Source organism: Argopecten irradians, chromosome 4 (assembly GCF_041381155.1).
Source record: "Argopecten irradians isolate NY chromosome 4, Ai_NY, whole genome shotgun sequence".
Taxonomy (NCBI): domain Eukaryota; kingdom Metazoa; phylum Mollusca; class Bivalvia; order Pectinida; family Pectinidae; genus Argopecten; species Argopecten irradians.
The window spans coordinates 46,600,505-46,615,553 of NC_091137.1; the positions used below are offsets into that span (position 1 = coordinate 46,600,505).

Sequence of the window (15,049 nt, forward strand, 5' to 3'; positions counted from 1 at the left end):
ATTCCATGCTATAAGTCGCCCTTCACCTTGAATCGTTTGACCGGGGTTAAGAACAACGTTTCCGAATTTGGTGGACATTCTTTGACCACTTTTCCCACGGACATAAAAAACTATTTCTCACAATGTTTTCCTTCAAAACATTCATACTACGTGTGTTCTGACTGTCAGTGACCATACACTCTCTGTCCATCATCTCAAGACCGGACTGTCATGGCGGACATGGGCATGACAGACTAGTAAGTCCATATAAGTGTCCAGAACAGTGACATCACGGACATTTGACAAGCGACGTGAAAGGACAGTAGGAAATGGACAGATTTTTTGTTGTGTCATACATAAGCTTTTTTCATGGCGATGCCACAATCGATGGCAGATGCATATTTGCAAACATGAAAAATGAAGGTTAAACATATCTAGCCTCCTTGCATAGAACTATATGTCAAAATGCACTTACTTAATCGAAAAAATGAAGGTTAAACATATCAAGTCTCTTTGCATAGAACTATATGTCAAAATGCACTTACTTTTGTAATAATACAACACCACGACTAATTTGTATATATCTGAATTTTAATTAAATTTGAATCTACGTAAAGGTATTTTGAAACAAAGGCTTTGCACACCTGGTTATGTACATGTATTTCAATGCCAATTGAGATATGAAAAGTTAATTTTGTCGGTTCGAATTAACAGTTATGGACCTCTTCTGAGGTCATGTCTATTATCCACTGACCTGTCTATATATAGTGACAAGCACACGTCTATCACTAATGTCAGTGCCTTATTTAAACATTTTAAAAGTTCGCGTGGTCACACTGTACATCATGCTAATAAGACGTGTATTCAGTTAACGACGCACTAATTAGCACACAATGAAACTCTTAATTACAATTTATACACAATCGTATAATAAATCTATTAATTAAGTGTTTTTATTAAATGATATTATACAACTATTAATTACATATTTGACACATGTGCGCATTATATATGTATTAATTACATTTTAAATATATACTTCACCTGTAGATACATCTGTAATGATGTGATTTGGTGATAGTTTATGCGGCCATAGCTCGATGGCATTAACACGAAGGCTTATTAATTAAGATAAGCCAATTAATAATACTGACATTATATATTTTGGAGATGTCAGTAGTTAGGACCAAAGGCGGAAGTAGCGAAGTAACAGCATGTCTAAGAACGTAACCTTTCTCCCCTTCCATTTAATATGAATCCTCTGGGCGGCAATGCCAGGAAACCGGACTTGTAATTTCCTGTAAAAGTCCAAAATCGCTCGACCTATCCCATGTTCTGGAATTTAACAATGTACCTTTGTTCTACTGCCGTTGTAAAGACCAGATAAACAATATAATACATTTTACACGTATTCGTTTTTGCGATAGTTTTACATGACATTTCTATGACAGTTGTCTACACACTTATCGGGAGTCAATCATTGTTTCTAATAGGAGTTTATACGAAAACATGATAACCTATTGGGTTATTTTAACCATAAAATGAAAGCCAAATATAGGTTCATTGTATATTTATAATGTATCAGGTACTGATCAATTTTTTTTATGCGAAACAATAATCATAAATAGTTCTATCAATTTCAATTTGTATTCTGCTTATATAAAATGAAACAGTGTTGTAGTTTGATACTAAAGCGTGTTTGTTGGTACTCGATATCTATATAAAGTAAAGGTATGAGTAGGAGGTCTAATCGCCTTTTAGGTAGGGCAGGTTCATTTGAGGACAAATAGATAACGCTAGATGATGAGTAAAATAGAGAGAGTGTCTACCCGGAGTCAGTATGTCGTTCGGAAATAGTTGTGAAGGGTCATCGTTAATACATTATGGGAATCTGACAATGGCCCCTTCACTGCATAATCTGTTCTACTTACAATGGGTGAAAACGGAAGGCTCCCAAATGTGTCGGCTTTAACAGAATATCATATCATTGCACTGACATCATAGCTCATAGTTAACTCGTTAGGACCGACTCGTATCGTCCCAATGGTGTTCTAGAGTTGTTCATTGCGGTAAAATTACTCCCTAGCAAATGTTTGAAAACGAGCAGCATTTAATAAAATACAGATCCTAGCGCACGGCAACCCGAACACGAGCTGTTAGTCGTTTTACTAACGATTTACGACAACAGAACGGAAATAAAGAAAAGCAGACCAATACGATTCAATATGGATGGTTCATTTATTTGTGATTAACTCCCGTATTACCACGGGAGTCTGAGGACGTCCCCACCCATTGATCAAGGCGCGGAACAGCCGTCCATCACCGCTTCACGACACTCGGCCTCTCAGATATTCTAGCCTGCAATTACAACCTGTTAGCTCAATTGGCGATTACAAATTGATACGCACACTTCCAGATCTCTTCAAATGCGATTCCTCACTGATTTTCACAATGTAGAAAGTGCTTATTGAACGTTTCAGAACATTAAAACAGCAATCTTATTGCGTTTCCTTTCGCTTTCTCGATATCATATAAATTGTTCAAACGGAGAAAATGCAATCAGCATAATGATAATAACAATAAGACCAAACTTCTACTATGATAAAACGAATAGCATGATTACAAGTGATTATGAACAAGACGAATACCAAATCGACAAACACGCGAGCTGCACGCGCAGTTGTAAATAGATGACGTATTGTTATCTCCAGTCATTGTTTATACCTTTGATATTTGTCGCAAATAAAAAGATGTTGTTTTGTTTAAAAATAACAAGAATAAATCTCAATATTTCAGTTTCTTTTTTTTTCTCCGTTACGATTATCTAAAAGAACGGTAATTATATTTCGAAATGTTTCTGTTCACACTTAGTGTACAACTGGAATATGTTGATAACCATATAATACCTACATTGAGTGACTTTAAGATGCTTCCTTTTATATTATGGTAAGTTAACTATCATTTACAAAGGTGGTATTATCACCACATACCCCCAAGGAAAATAAGGCATTTGATTATTCACAATGCATTAACCCTAGTTAAAGTGTACTGTTTTATCCATTCAAAATTTCACAGTTGATAGAAATGTCGGATTTCTGAGCCTTTTATTTCGTATCGATGAGATGTTGGCAACAATATCACGTGCCAAGTTTGGGACCCATCAGTTACATCTTGGTCGCTCGGCAGCTTTATAGACAATCGATTTTAGAATGCGATACAAGCTTCCATAGGACCTATGGAGAATTGAAAACTCTCCGGAACTTGACAGAAGCTATACATAACGTTTATCTATGTAAACAGACACACGGCGTAACGTGGAAGAGAACACGTTAATGAAATCTTTTGTAGTCAAAGCCATCAATAACTTAGCTCAGCTATTCTAATGCACGACAGCTATCGAAAAATACTGTTATGTAGTTACATGGTAAAATGCCATTCCCGTTTAGTCGCTATGCCTATGAGCGAAACGCTCAAGAGATTAATTGGCAAATAACGTTAAACAATAAATGTATAATTTTATTCATTTATCCCAACGCAAATCCATCATCTGTGTTTAGTTTATGCATATCTAACAGGTAACCAATGTAAATGTCTGGCAGAGATAGCATGATGCATGCGTCAATGGTCGGTGGTGTGACCCTCGTTACAGGGTTATATATTTGATGACAATAAATTTTTTACCTTCTTGACACCTATCCGCCTTCATATGCATGTAATTAATGTAATTATACGGGAAATGTGAAATATCTGTAAGTTATTTTTTTTTAATCTTAACGCAAGTAAATAAATCAATCAATATCATTATCAACATTTTATAAACATGCAAAGGTTAGGTCATGTTCAGCAATACTAATGATATAGATGTCTGTAAATCATCAACCGCATGTTGACACATTAGTACGCATGTCATTCTGTCCCTTATCTCAAGGTATTAAAAATGATACATTTGTTATAACAGATTAAAAATTAAGATATGGAAACATTTTTAAGATAAAAATTAAGATAATTCCTGTTCAAGACTTTATATAGATAAATAATTTCCTCCGCTGTTTTATCAATCTATTTGAAAATGATACATACTGTCGTGTGTTTGTATTTAGATGACCAATTGTTGTAGGAAACCTATACAGTTGAGGGAAATTTTATGATCCAACAGCAAATGCAGTGGTGCGTTTTAGTGTCATTAAGAACCGCTTTCGGCCGTCCGTGTACTATAGATAGGTTCAATATCATGGTAATGCTTATATGCATTGTGTCAAACTGTCAGTAAATCAAAAATGGTTCGGGAAAAATCTCTACTGACAATTATTGTAGAAAATGTGATTCACTGAATTAACGACAATATGTATGTAGAAACAGACGTAAATCTAACGATCAGAAACAATTGTAATCATGACCATGATGTATTTCCATCATAAAAAGCACATACTTGATATTGTAATATGATTCTGCAATAAAATTCTCGATTTATGTGCTTATAACTACTAGTCTGAAATAAAATATGTACTCCTTAGCAAAGAACATAACATAATACATTGGATCCAACGCGTTTGTTTTAAAACTTATCTTGAAGGCATGCGCGTTTTGGCGTGGTGGATAGTTTATAAGACAACAACTGGAATCCGAACTAGGGGTAAAAAACATGTAAAGTTTCCCAACATATGATGTCTATAAACATAGTGAACGCACGAGACAGGAAGGACAGTATCAGACACTGTATACATTACACTGGCAAATATATTGGACGTATAAATTTTACATAAGGCCCCTTACCACACTGAAAACTGTCGCTTAAGATTTTGTCAAATCGACAATAAAGATTAAGTTATCAAAAAGGCACACACCTATTCCGGTGAGTGATTTACTACGTAGTAGGCCTGGTAAATGTTCATTCAGGTTTTAAATCAAAATGACCTGACGGAAACAACTGTTTTGTTTATTGTAGATTTTGAAATTTGGATAATATACCTGTATTCTTTCTTAAGCAACGATTAAAAAGACATTTTAGAAATAGTGATAGTATAATTTACGATTTGCAAGAAGAGTTATGAGCGAACCTAATTTTGTTATTTTTCTGCGGGATGTTTTAAAAACCTTGTTATTCATAACGGTCGGAAACGTTGACGTGGGTAATGTACAATTTAGACTGTTGATTTGATTTTCTCAATTATTCTTTTACAAATATTTCACCTCTTTTTCTCCTTCCGGAGAAGATTGTTTTTTAAAGGATTTTCTCAATTAAAATATAAATTGTGAAATTTTGACAGAAACTCATGGCTCTTGATTATATCCCTATTTCTTAATGCTAACGTGACATACGCGTTCCTCCCTCTTAAACCTTGGTATTGTACTTCATACGTGGGTCAAGCGCCATGTGATACAGACGCTGTGTTAGTGATAGAGATCGGCAACTGCCATATAACGGTATTACCAAACGCATAAAACACCCTGATTGTCATCGGAATGACAGTGGCACACATACACACGTACGGAGAGCGACTGCATCTGATTTATTGTGTAGACCTTTATCCATACTTAAGACACACAAACTCATCTAATAAAATAGATTTAAGGTATCAAAATGGGTTACTATAAGAAACGATCCAGCTCTGCTTAAATCAATACTCTGTCTCTTGTTTGTGTGTCTTCGCAAGTATAAAAACAATTCGTCTTGATACCTTTCAATTACAGAATGTATGAAATCTACCTCAGTGAAAATTTCGAGAAATAATCAATTACAGAAACTTTGAAACAAAGTAGGTCATAAATGAGATAAAAAATTCATTACAAAACTTGCAATCAATACTACCATTAAAATTACAGCAATTTTTTTTTCATTTTCGTATTCCGTTGCCACATATTCAGATATTTGAATCAAAACCAAATCTACCATCGTATGAAACATTTCAATACAACAGTAGGGAAATTAAATGATGTATAGAGTCCCCCATGCTTTATTATTGAATTTATAGATGAGGAGGATCCGATATGTAACGGGATACAGAGCCTACATACAGTCGTATATACGTAAACATCCCTAGCGTCTGAGTATACTAGAAACCTTACTTCACATATACAAATTCTTGATGAAATCAAATCAACCGGGAGAAACAATATATAACTGCAATAACCTTCTATCGTGTCATCGATTCCCACTATCATACGTCAGAGCGTATATCTGCCACAGTCCATTACCCGCAATCATATTCACATTGATGTCGAAATTTGCAGAAAGAAATATGGCAAACTTTGTGTGAAGATTTAATATAGACTTTTGGAGTGATTTATGGGTGATTAACCTTGTTGATTTCAATGTCGCACAGTATGCTTTTCATGTAGACTTCATTCCGTCATACACATGATAACCTAAAGATTGTCCCGGTTTGTTTTTCAACCGAATTTTCAAGACACCTACACGAGTTATTGCAGATTTTCCCTGAAAAATATATCTGTTTTAAACAAGATGAAATAATTGCAATTAATTTTCTTTGGTGCGTCGTGTTATTATAGACAACATCGTCTTCAAAAGCCTTTGTTCTGTACATTCCACTGACATTTCAACACATGCTTAATGGCCGCTTTCACCGGGTGGAGATTCTAGCTTGACTACTTTTGCACGGTTAACCCACCCAGATTGTTTTAGCCACCCACCATGTTCCGGATGAAAGGCCCAGAGAGACATTACCGCCGTTTCGGTCGTTCGTTATGCCTCTAGAGTTATTTATGTACAGTAACATCCTCTTCACTCCGTGCAGATACAGTCACCCATAGGGAAGACATCCTCTATGGTATGAGATATGACCGAGAACGTTTGTTTATCGCACAAACGTCGACGTAGGCATCGGGGGTCCCGTCGTGCTTGAAACGGACTTTGGTTTTGTAAATATTGTGAAGCGTCTGTAGAACCTGGCTTTGTGGTAGATCTCGTGAGCATGAGTTATGGCGGGCGTAGGGATACAGGGACGTTTAGTAAATGCTAAGACTAATGGGGCGTACGTTACACATTGTGGAAACAAATTCTATTGATAACATCCGAGACTTGCCTTTCGTCGTAAATACGGAATCTGGAGGGATGATTTAAGAAGGCGGCCCTGAATTAAACACGTTAGTGAAATAAATCTAGATCTCTGCACTATGTTCTCGGTACCTAAGGTTCATCAGGGTTGATCATAGACCACCATTGAGAGTGTCATATCGATGAAATCTACTTATACCGTGCACATACTTATTTTATTGAGTATATTGATTGATGAAGCACAAAACTAGATTTTTATGGCAACAGACATTCCTTTTTATTCTAATTATAAATGAAACAATCAAATATTGACAATTTAAGAATTTAAGGTAAATTTAATATAACACTATTCACGGAATGCTTCTTATATTAGAAATAACGTTTAACAAAAGAATAAAAGATAGTACAAGAGTAAAGCAATACGTTTACCACTAGGTAAGTCCTGCCAAAAAGGACTGTCATGATTAACCACGAAATTTTCGTATATACCTAAATACCCTATGATAGAATTTGGAGCATGTTATGAAATCCGGTACGAAAGCCATTTACCTATAAAAACACCAATACGCATTAAAACGATTGATAATTTTTATAATGATAGTAAAATGGGAAAAAAGCAAAGTTGATATTTATTTATTATTTCCACGATTTATCTTCCTCTTAAAAATTATACCAATTGCCGATGTTATATAATTTGAAATTAATATATCAACATTCATTTCGGAGGTAGCTGTTTTCTGTTAGAAATTATTTGAAATTAATATCTCAAATTCATTTCCGATTTCTAGATTTATTGCCGTTTTTATTTAATTAGTTGCCGTGTAACACAGACGCGTCTTCAGAAAAGTAGAACAAATTACTCGATGTCACGTAAGACACACCGGTACAGATTGATTATCTAAGAAAACAAATTACTCATAATAACTCAACCCGAAGACAGAACCTCCTCCTCCTTGGTCCCCTTTCCTCGCAACTATTGTCTGCGCTAAATTATCCGGAAGTGTCTTCTGCGAGGTACGAGTGATCACAGGGCTCGCTTCAGTATCGTTTTGAGGTCTGAAAGGTGCAATTACGATGATGATGCTGTTGATGTATCATGCCTGATTGGTTTGTGTACTGAAGCGAGGGATTACAATAAAAACAATACCATATACACATAACTGACAGAAGTATCGTGCTGTTCTCCGCATCCCCGATAATTACTGAGGGTGATGTGCATCCCAGTTGAGTAAGCAAGGCCATCATTACCAGGGCACATGCACTCACATATCATATTGTAATAATTTGTATCGTATCATATTAACTGTATATAAAGCTAACGTTGATAGCTGCATATTCACTGATATACGGTGCCTATAGTATGAAATCTTCAAATTCCACATGAGTGTGCAGTAAATGCGGACGATTACGTTGCATATATAAAACTAAACATGTTAAATGTACAAATAAACATCATACATTGAATGGGTTAAATTATCAATAAATTATATCCCTTCGTTTATATCTTCTCTCGTCCAAACTAAAGCCCACATACGATAGCTTTCGCCACCTGTGCGTAGTGTATAAGCCTTATGATGATGTGGAGTACTTTGATCACTAGACTGTGCTATAGTGTCTGTATGTGTGTGTACTGCTTCCTGCTAAGTCAAGCGTACTATACTAAAATATAAATAAATCACGAAAAGTTGATGATATTTTTTTTGTTATTTGTCATTTAGCATTGCCATAATACATTAAGAGCGTCCAACATAGCCAGTTGTGAATATTTCAAATTATAATGTAATTGGGCTGTTTTCAGCATAAAATTAATGCATGTACCGTCAAAATGTATTTTTGAATTTCTAATATTTGAAATATTCTTTTTACTGATTCTAACATATTTTTTGTTTCTTATGTTACAGAAGCCAAAGGTAGAAAGAAGAGAAAGCCATATACTCGATATCAATCCATGGTACTGGAAAATGAATTCTTGAACAGTTCGTATATAACAAGACAAAAACGGTGGGAAATATCGTGTAAATTACAACTAACTGAGAGACAAGTGAAAGTTTGGTTTCAAAATAGGCGAATGAAGAGGAAAAAGTTGAATGAACGCGCCAAAGCGAGACTGAGAGACGACCAAGAACCGAAAGATCATCATCACGCAGCACCCGGTCAAGGTCATCATGCAGTACAAGCGTGACAGTGACTTTGATCATCTAGACTCTTCATTTAAACTATTTCTTCATCTTGTTGTCTCTCATCGTGCTCATTCGAACTCTTGAAATGGAGTCGGGATTTCCTACCTGGACCTGTTTGAGCACCCCCGGACTTAAACGAGCGACGACTTACTCGAGTGACGTCACTAAGTATTGTGCTGAGGTTGGCGATGAGGTGGTGTGAGAGGTTTCAGTTGAAGTGTTTGTGACACACGAAAACACGTGTATGCTATGCATACCATGAAAAGTAACAGAGATGGGAGAGGCTAAACAACAAACAATACAAAAGCGGTAGAACAATTGGTGCAAACTTGTTACAGACCCTTTGGGGCGGTGAGGTATTATGATAGTTGGATATTTGCAGGATCAATAGTTTTGCAGTCGGTGTTGACACCGAGAATGGACACGAGTGACGCAATTACTGCGTGGCAGCGTGAGAGAGCTCGCGAGAGAAACGTGTGTAGACGTGTCGTCTAATCGCCAAGTCTTGCAGATTGGTGAGGGTCGGTGCAACATACATGTAGATGTGTCATCGAGTCCAACAATTGAGTCTTTTATCAGTCACTATAATATTAGAAATGACTCATCGAATTTTATGCCAGGGATTTTAGTTTTTAGAAATATGTTGATATACATTCTTGCCATATATATATTAGATATCGGTAAAGAATATGTCATATGTAAATATACGAAATACGTGATATTTAATTTGTGGAAACAGTGTTGTTCGTAGGATATTCGTGTTATATTGTTCATATTATGTCAAAAAGATGGTGACGCTGCTGGTTTGATCGACGTCACGTGATCAAAGAAACATTATGTCCCAGCTCATTCATGCGTGTCAATTTGCACGTGCATATCATGATTATACATTTTAATATTTTTCAGTAATATGTACACATTCTACTAGTTTCATTTATTTGATCGACTTAGATGTCCTCGAAATCACCAGCGCCATCTATGTATTACCGTTCTGTCTTTTCGTTGTCTTTGAAATTGCTTATTTCAAATACAAACTTGTGCTAAATATTGGTTTTTCTTTCTCCTTGTATCTGTCTGTGTGTTTGAAATGATACATTATATATATATATATATATAACGGTGCGTGAGAATACTTGGTGTAAATGATCATAAATGATAATGGATGGTGTTGAGTGTATTTTCATTTCATAGACAGACGGTAGCGTTTTGTCAATTCCGTGTTTATAATACTACATAGCTGATTCTATTTATAGTAACATAGTGACCTTCAGGACTACTTATACAAACTATGTGAAATTAAACGCGATTGATTGTTTAATTTATATTTCCTTCGTTACATGCCATTTTCATTTCTAGAAAAAATGAATTTTCTAACTGAATTCACAATTTCTGATAAAATACCAAATGTAGCTGTTTGTAAACAGAGAACGTTATATAGCGCTATGTTCTATTTCATAAATGGATTTTTTCTTAATCAGTATTAATGAAAATACATGTAGGTCTGATTTAAAAAAAAGTTTACTTTAGTCTTAATTTCTTTATTGGAAAAAATAAACATAGGTGTTGTGAACGTTTTTAGATATAATTCATAGGAATATTTGATGAGTTTAGATCAATAACCTTATATTTACCTGAAATGCATTGGCATTAACAAAATGGAAATTTGAAGTTCAATTTAATATGCCAAGCATACAGTGAAAATTAACATTTTAGAAGTAATAATTTTATATAATGTCTTTTCAAAACCCTCTGTTTCAAAATCAAGAAAAAGTTTAAACTTTTTCACGCCAACCAAGCGTAATATTCCACTCATATCAGAGGATAGGAATACTTAATATAATGCAACTATTGAAAACGAATTTGAAAACAATATGAACTTCAAAACCTATATAAGCTAAGTGTCAATCTTAATATATAATACAGAGTTGTTCTTACTGACTATATTGACTTACGTTACATTTGACCTCTTTTTTCTATCAGCACGTGTACGCTAATTGATCTCTCTAATTTCAATAGATGTCAAAGACTTCCACCCATTGAAATATGTCCCGAAGGGGTTCCGCCTTTTACAGCAAAACGGGCCCTTCTCTCTTTACCCGTTCTGGTGTAGAAGGGCGTTCCCTGTACAAAATTTCATGGAATAAAATATGTTAAAATAAACATGCGTCTTTGTGATTTTGATTTTATACCCAGTTGGTATGACAGATGGTACTACAAAACAAAGTCTTTTTGGTATACTGTTCAACATAAACTGTTCGTGGGTATTTTAAACCAACATATATATTCGCTTGGGAATATAAATTTTGCGGGTTTGAAGGAATTACAAATAAAAATCACCACAAACTGTTTAAGGTCTAGAATTCGCGAAAGTCGCGAATTATTCGCAGAAGTCGACTTTCGCGAATTCAGAAGACGCGAAGTAAAATCATCGCGAATATATATGTTGGTTTACAGAAATTGTTTCTTGGTTTGGATCTGTCTAATTATTTCTTGAGTAGAAAACTTTGGGGTTATTCTTCAGAGCAATGACTATAACGACATGTATTAATTATAATAAGTTTCCTTTCATATTCACAATTATTCACATATATGATCAATCTTAAAAACATCGAAATTTCTTACTATCTAACATTTCATGTTTTTTAGTATTGTTTTATTTGATTACCCACAATAAACTAAATATCCGTACTTTTACAGCACTCGCATTTCAGTGTATAACCCAAAATAAGATCCACTGACTAAGGAAATCGATATTTCTGTTGGAAAACTTTAAGTCTACCGATACATATCTAACACGAAATGCATTAAATTGCAATTAACGTTAATATACGTATGTTTAGATTGTGAAGATTGTTAGAATATTTGCAAAAAAAAAAAAAAAAAAAAAAAGATCATGCTATTAACTAATGTATACATTTAAGTTATACAAGTTTCAGAATAAGTTTGAGGAACATTTCTGCTATTGGGCATCCTAAAAAGGCTTGAAATAATAGCGTAAAAGGAATATTAGAAGGTTCATTTCAAGTGTTATATTACCGATAGCATGGGAATTATTATCGAAAGGTGCAGAGATGAGTGGACGTTATTTTTTCAAAACAAATATTAAGGCTCTTGTTGTACTTACGTCGAATACAATTTCTTGATTTTAAAGATTAAAATTTAAAGTTGTTTCCGTTAACCTGGATATGTCAATACAGTATCAAAGTATAAACTTTACCTTTTTGTCAAGAAATATACATTTCTGATTTAATTTCATTTCGATTCTCTAAGCTTATTCAAACAAATGACTGGAGCTATTTACTACCATGCACGAAATGGTTGTGCTAAAAAAAAAAAAAAAAAAAACGGTGCGGAAAGAAAATAAATAAAGAATCATATGTTCCGGAAGATTAAGCGTACAATGTCTCACGCGTCATGCATTGTTTACAAAATTAATCTAGATAATATCAAAATTTCAAAAAGCCACAGTGTCACAGTACTTTGAAATATTTAATGTCAAATATAGCTTTTATAAACACTATTATCAACCTGCATACACTGAACTTAGCTTCAATAACAACATAATCAAGATTGTTAATTTCTGCAGCAAAATGCAATATATCGTCCTTAGAAACGTACGACTATTATATTTACGATATCAAATAATCGAAATGTGTTAAAGACTTATAGATACTTTTCAATATACTGTATAGTTTTTAAATTTCGCAATTTATTGTTTTTGACTTATTTGCGGAGTTTATTTCCGCAAATCATTTACTGGGGTTTATTTCCGCAAATTATCTTACTAGCCTTTTAAAGTCTTGATCTTGTGACCGGTTATAATACGGGAAATCATGAGTTTAATCAATTTCACGATGTATCAAATTTCCCAATTTGGATGGATCCGCGAATTTAGCGAAATAAAATCCCTACGAGTATTAACAATTAAACAGTATACAAGTATATGTAAGTTTTAAAAGAAAACAAAAGTCGACTACAATAACTAGTTCTCCATTGATCTGCTACAATATGTTTTGAAATCAAATGATATAGGGAAGTAGATGTTTCGTTACGTTCAGGTTTCATTCCCTTTGACGTAAAGATCATATACATTTGGACGAATTTCCATCTAGATTCTTTTCGCTTATGAAAAAATAGATGGACACAAGTGGACATGCCTAAACTGTAATGGATATATTGTATCAACTTTTTTGTTCCTTATGCATATTGCAACATTCAGAACCTTTGCGAAATAAAACAAGTTTAGGTAAGTCCCTGCAAGTTTCAATAAAATCACTTTACATTTCAAGTTGTGCCATGTCGTCACTTTTGTAAATGCGTTTTGCAATATGGAAATCATAACGTGGGTGCTACAATGTTAGAAATGATATTTATCTAACTGGAATGTGATCATGAAAATAATCCAATCACAGTAGGCGTTAAGTTTTATCTTTTTAGGATTCCAATTGCCTGTATGACAAGATACATGATACAATGAGAATGCCAGAATATATATGAACCAAGCTGATTTTAGGGACAACGTGTTTGTTTGCATTCATGTACCTTTGACAATTCAGCAAAGTTCTTTACAGAAACGGCATCAAAATATGCCCGAAATAACAATATACGATATTGTTTTTTCAACATTCTATTAATTTTTAAAAATAGACTCCTAGTTCTGACAATACTTCACGAACGGTATACCACTAATTGACCACAGGTAAGGGTTAATATGACGGCATTTTAGTGTAGTAACCCCATTAAGGGACCAGTTGTTGACCCTTGAGTACTATTGTATATGTGACACGCTTTGGTTGTTTATGGGCATTCACGGATATTGCGGTTGGGCATATTTACATAAAGAAGTGAAAGTACATCTTTTGTTCGACATATGCACACAACATTCCGCCCCGGGGACATTAAAACCTTTATTTTTGTGTCAGTGTGTGAAATTCTAGAACTGCTACGATTACAATATTTCGAAACATTAATTAACCAATTTATCTTTGAATTATTAATAGGTATCTCTATCGCTTAATTACGTCTATTGCACATTGAAATCAACAGAAATACTTAATCTAACAACTATATAAATGTCTGCCGTGGGAAATGATTTAGTAACTTTTAAATAAAATAATTAGTTCTGAATAACAATTGGTGTTTACGTTTTAATTATTGATAACTTATAGACCACCTGGGTTGCATTCGGATATATTCATATATTCAAATCTTGTTTAGTATTTGCAAATATGCAATCCTCTGTCAAGTGTTCATGTCCACTGTTTTATTTAGATATTTTTTAAATAAAATTGTAAGCCGGAGGATCTGCAACATATTCCAGTTCATGATATATTTAGGGGATATAAATCCATTTTCATGAATCTTCTGGAAATTCGATCATGATGTTTAGTTTTCACACGAGATGAAGTCGATTGTTACATTAAAACAATAAAATAAAGATGCATTAAATGCAATGCAGCATTGGACTGTATTCAGTTAGTAATTATGAGTGGACGAATATGCCAACCGTACAGCGACAAATTTTATGCAGCACGCTAGCGCTTCATATTGAATTTGCTGTAATCCAGTTGGCAATCATCTTCCCATAATTGCCAAGGGAATCTGGTTCAATATTTGTATTTACATTTGATAACAATTGAATTAGAATTTGAGATACGGAACATCCATTTCAATCTTCCATGATCGTTGGTGCTGCCATTTTGACATCACAATGATAATGACGTCACAGAAACACGATGATAGTCCACGCACTGAATAACGCAATCTTTGTTTGCTGAAGTTACATAGGGAATGGAAATAGAATTAGTTATTCCAAACGAGTGAGGATTTTCAGTTTCATGTGCGGTTACATAAATCTAAGCAGTTAAAAGCAAGT

At 34.3% G+C, this 15,049-nt stretch overlaps 1 protein-coding gene across 3 annotated transcripts in view; it reads left to right on the forward strand.

The window, feature by feature from the left end:
• The window catches only part of LOC138321837 (homeobox protein php-3-like), a 109,865-nt gene extending 98,531 nt beyond the window's left edge, over positions 1–11,334 (forward strand). For all 3 annotated transcript variants that reach the window (XM_069265830.1, XM_069265831.1, XM_069265829.1), the window contains one exon: positions 8,896–11,334. In XM_069265830.1, coding sequence (XP_069121931.1) covers positions 8,896–9,176 — 281 coding nt within the window. In that variant the 3' untranslated portion in view covers positions 9,177–11,334. The remainder of the gene's footprint in view (positions 1–8,895) is intronic.
• The last annotated feature ends 3,715 nt before the right edge of the window (positions 11,335–15,049 follow it).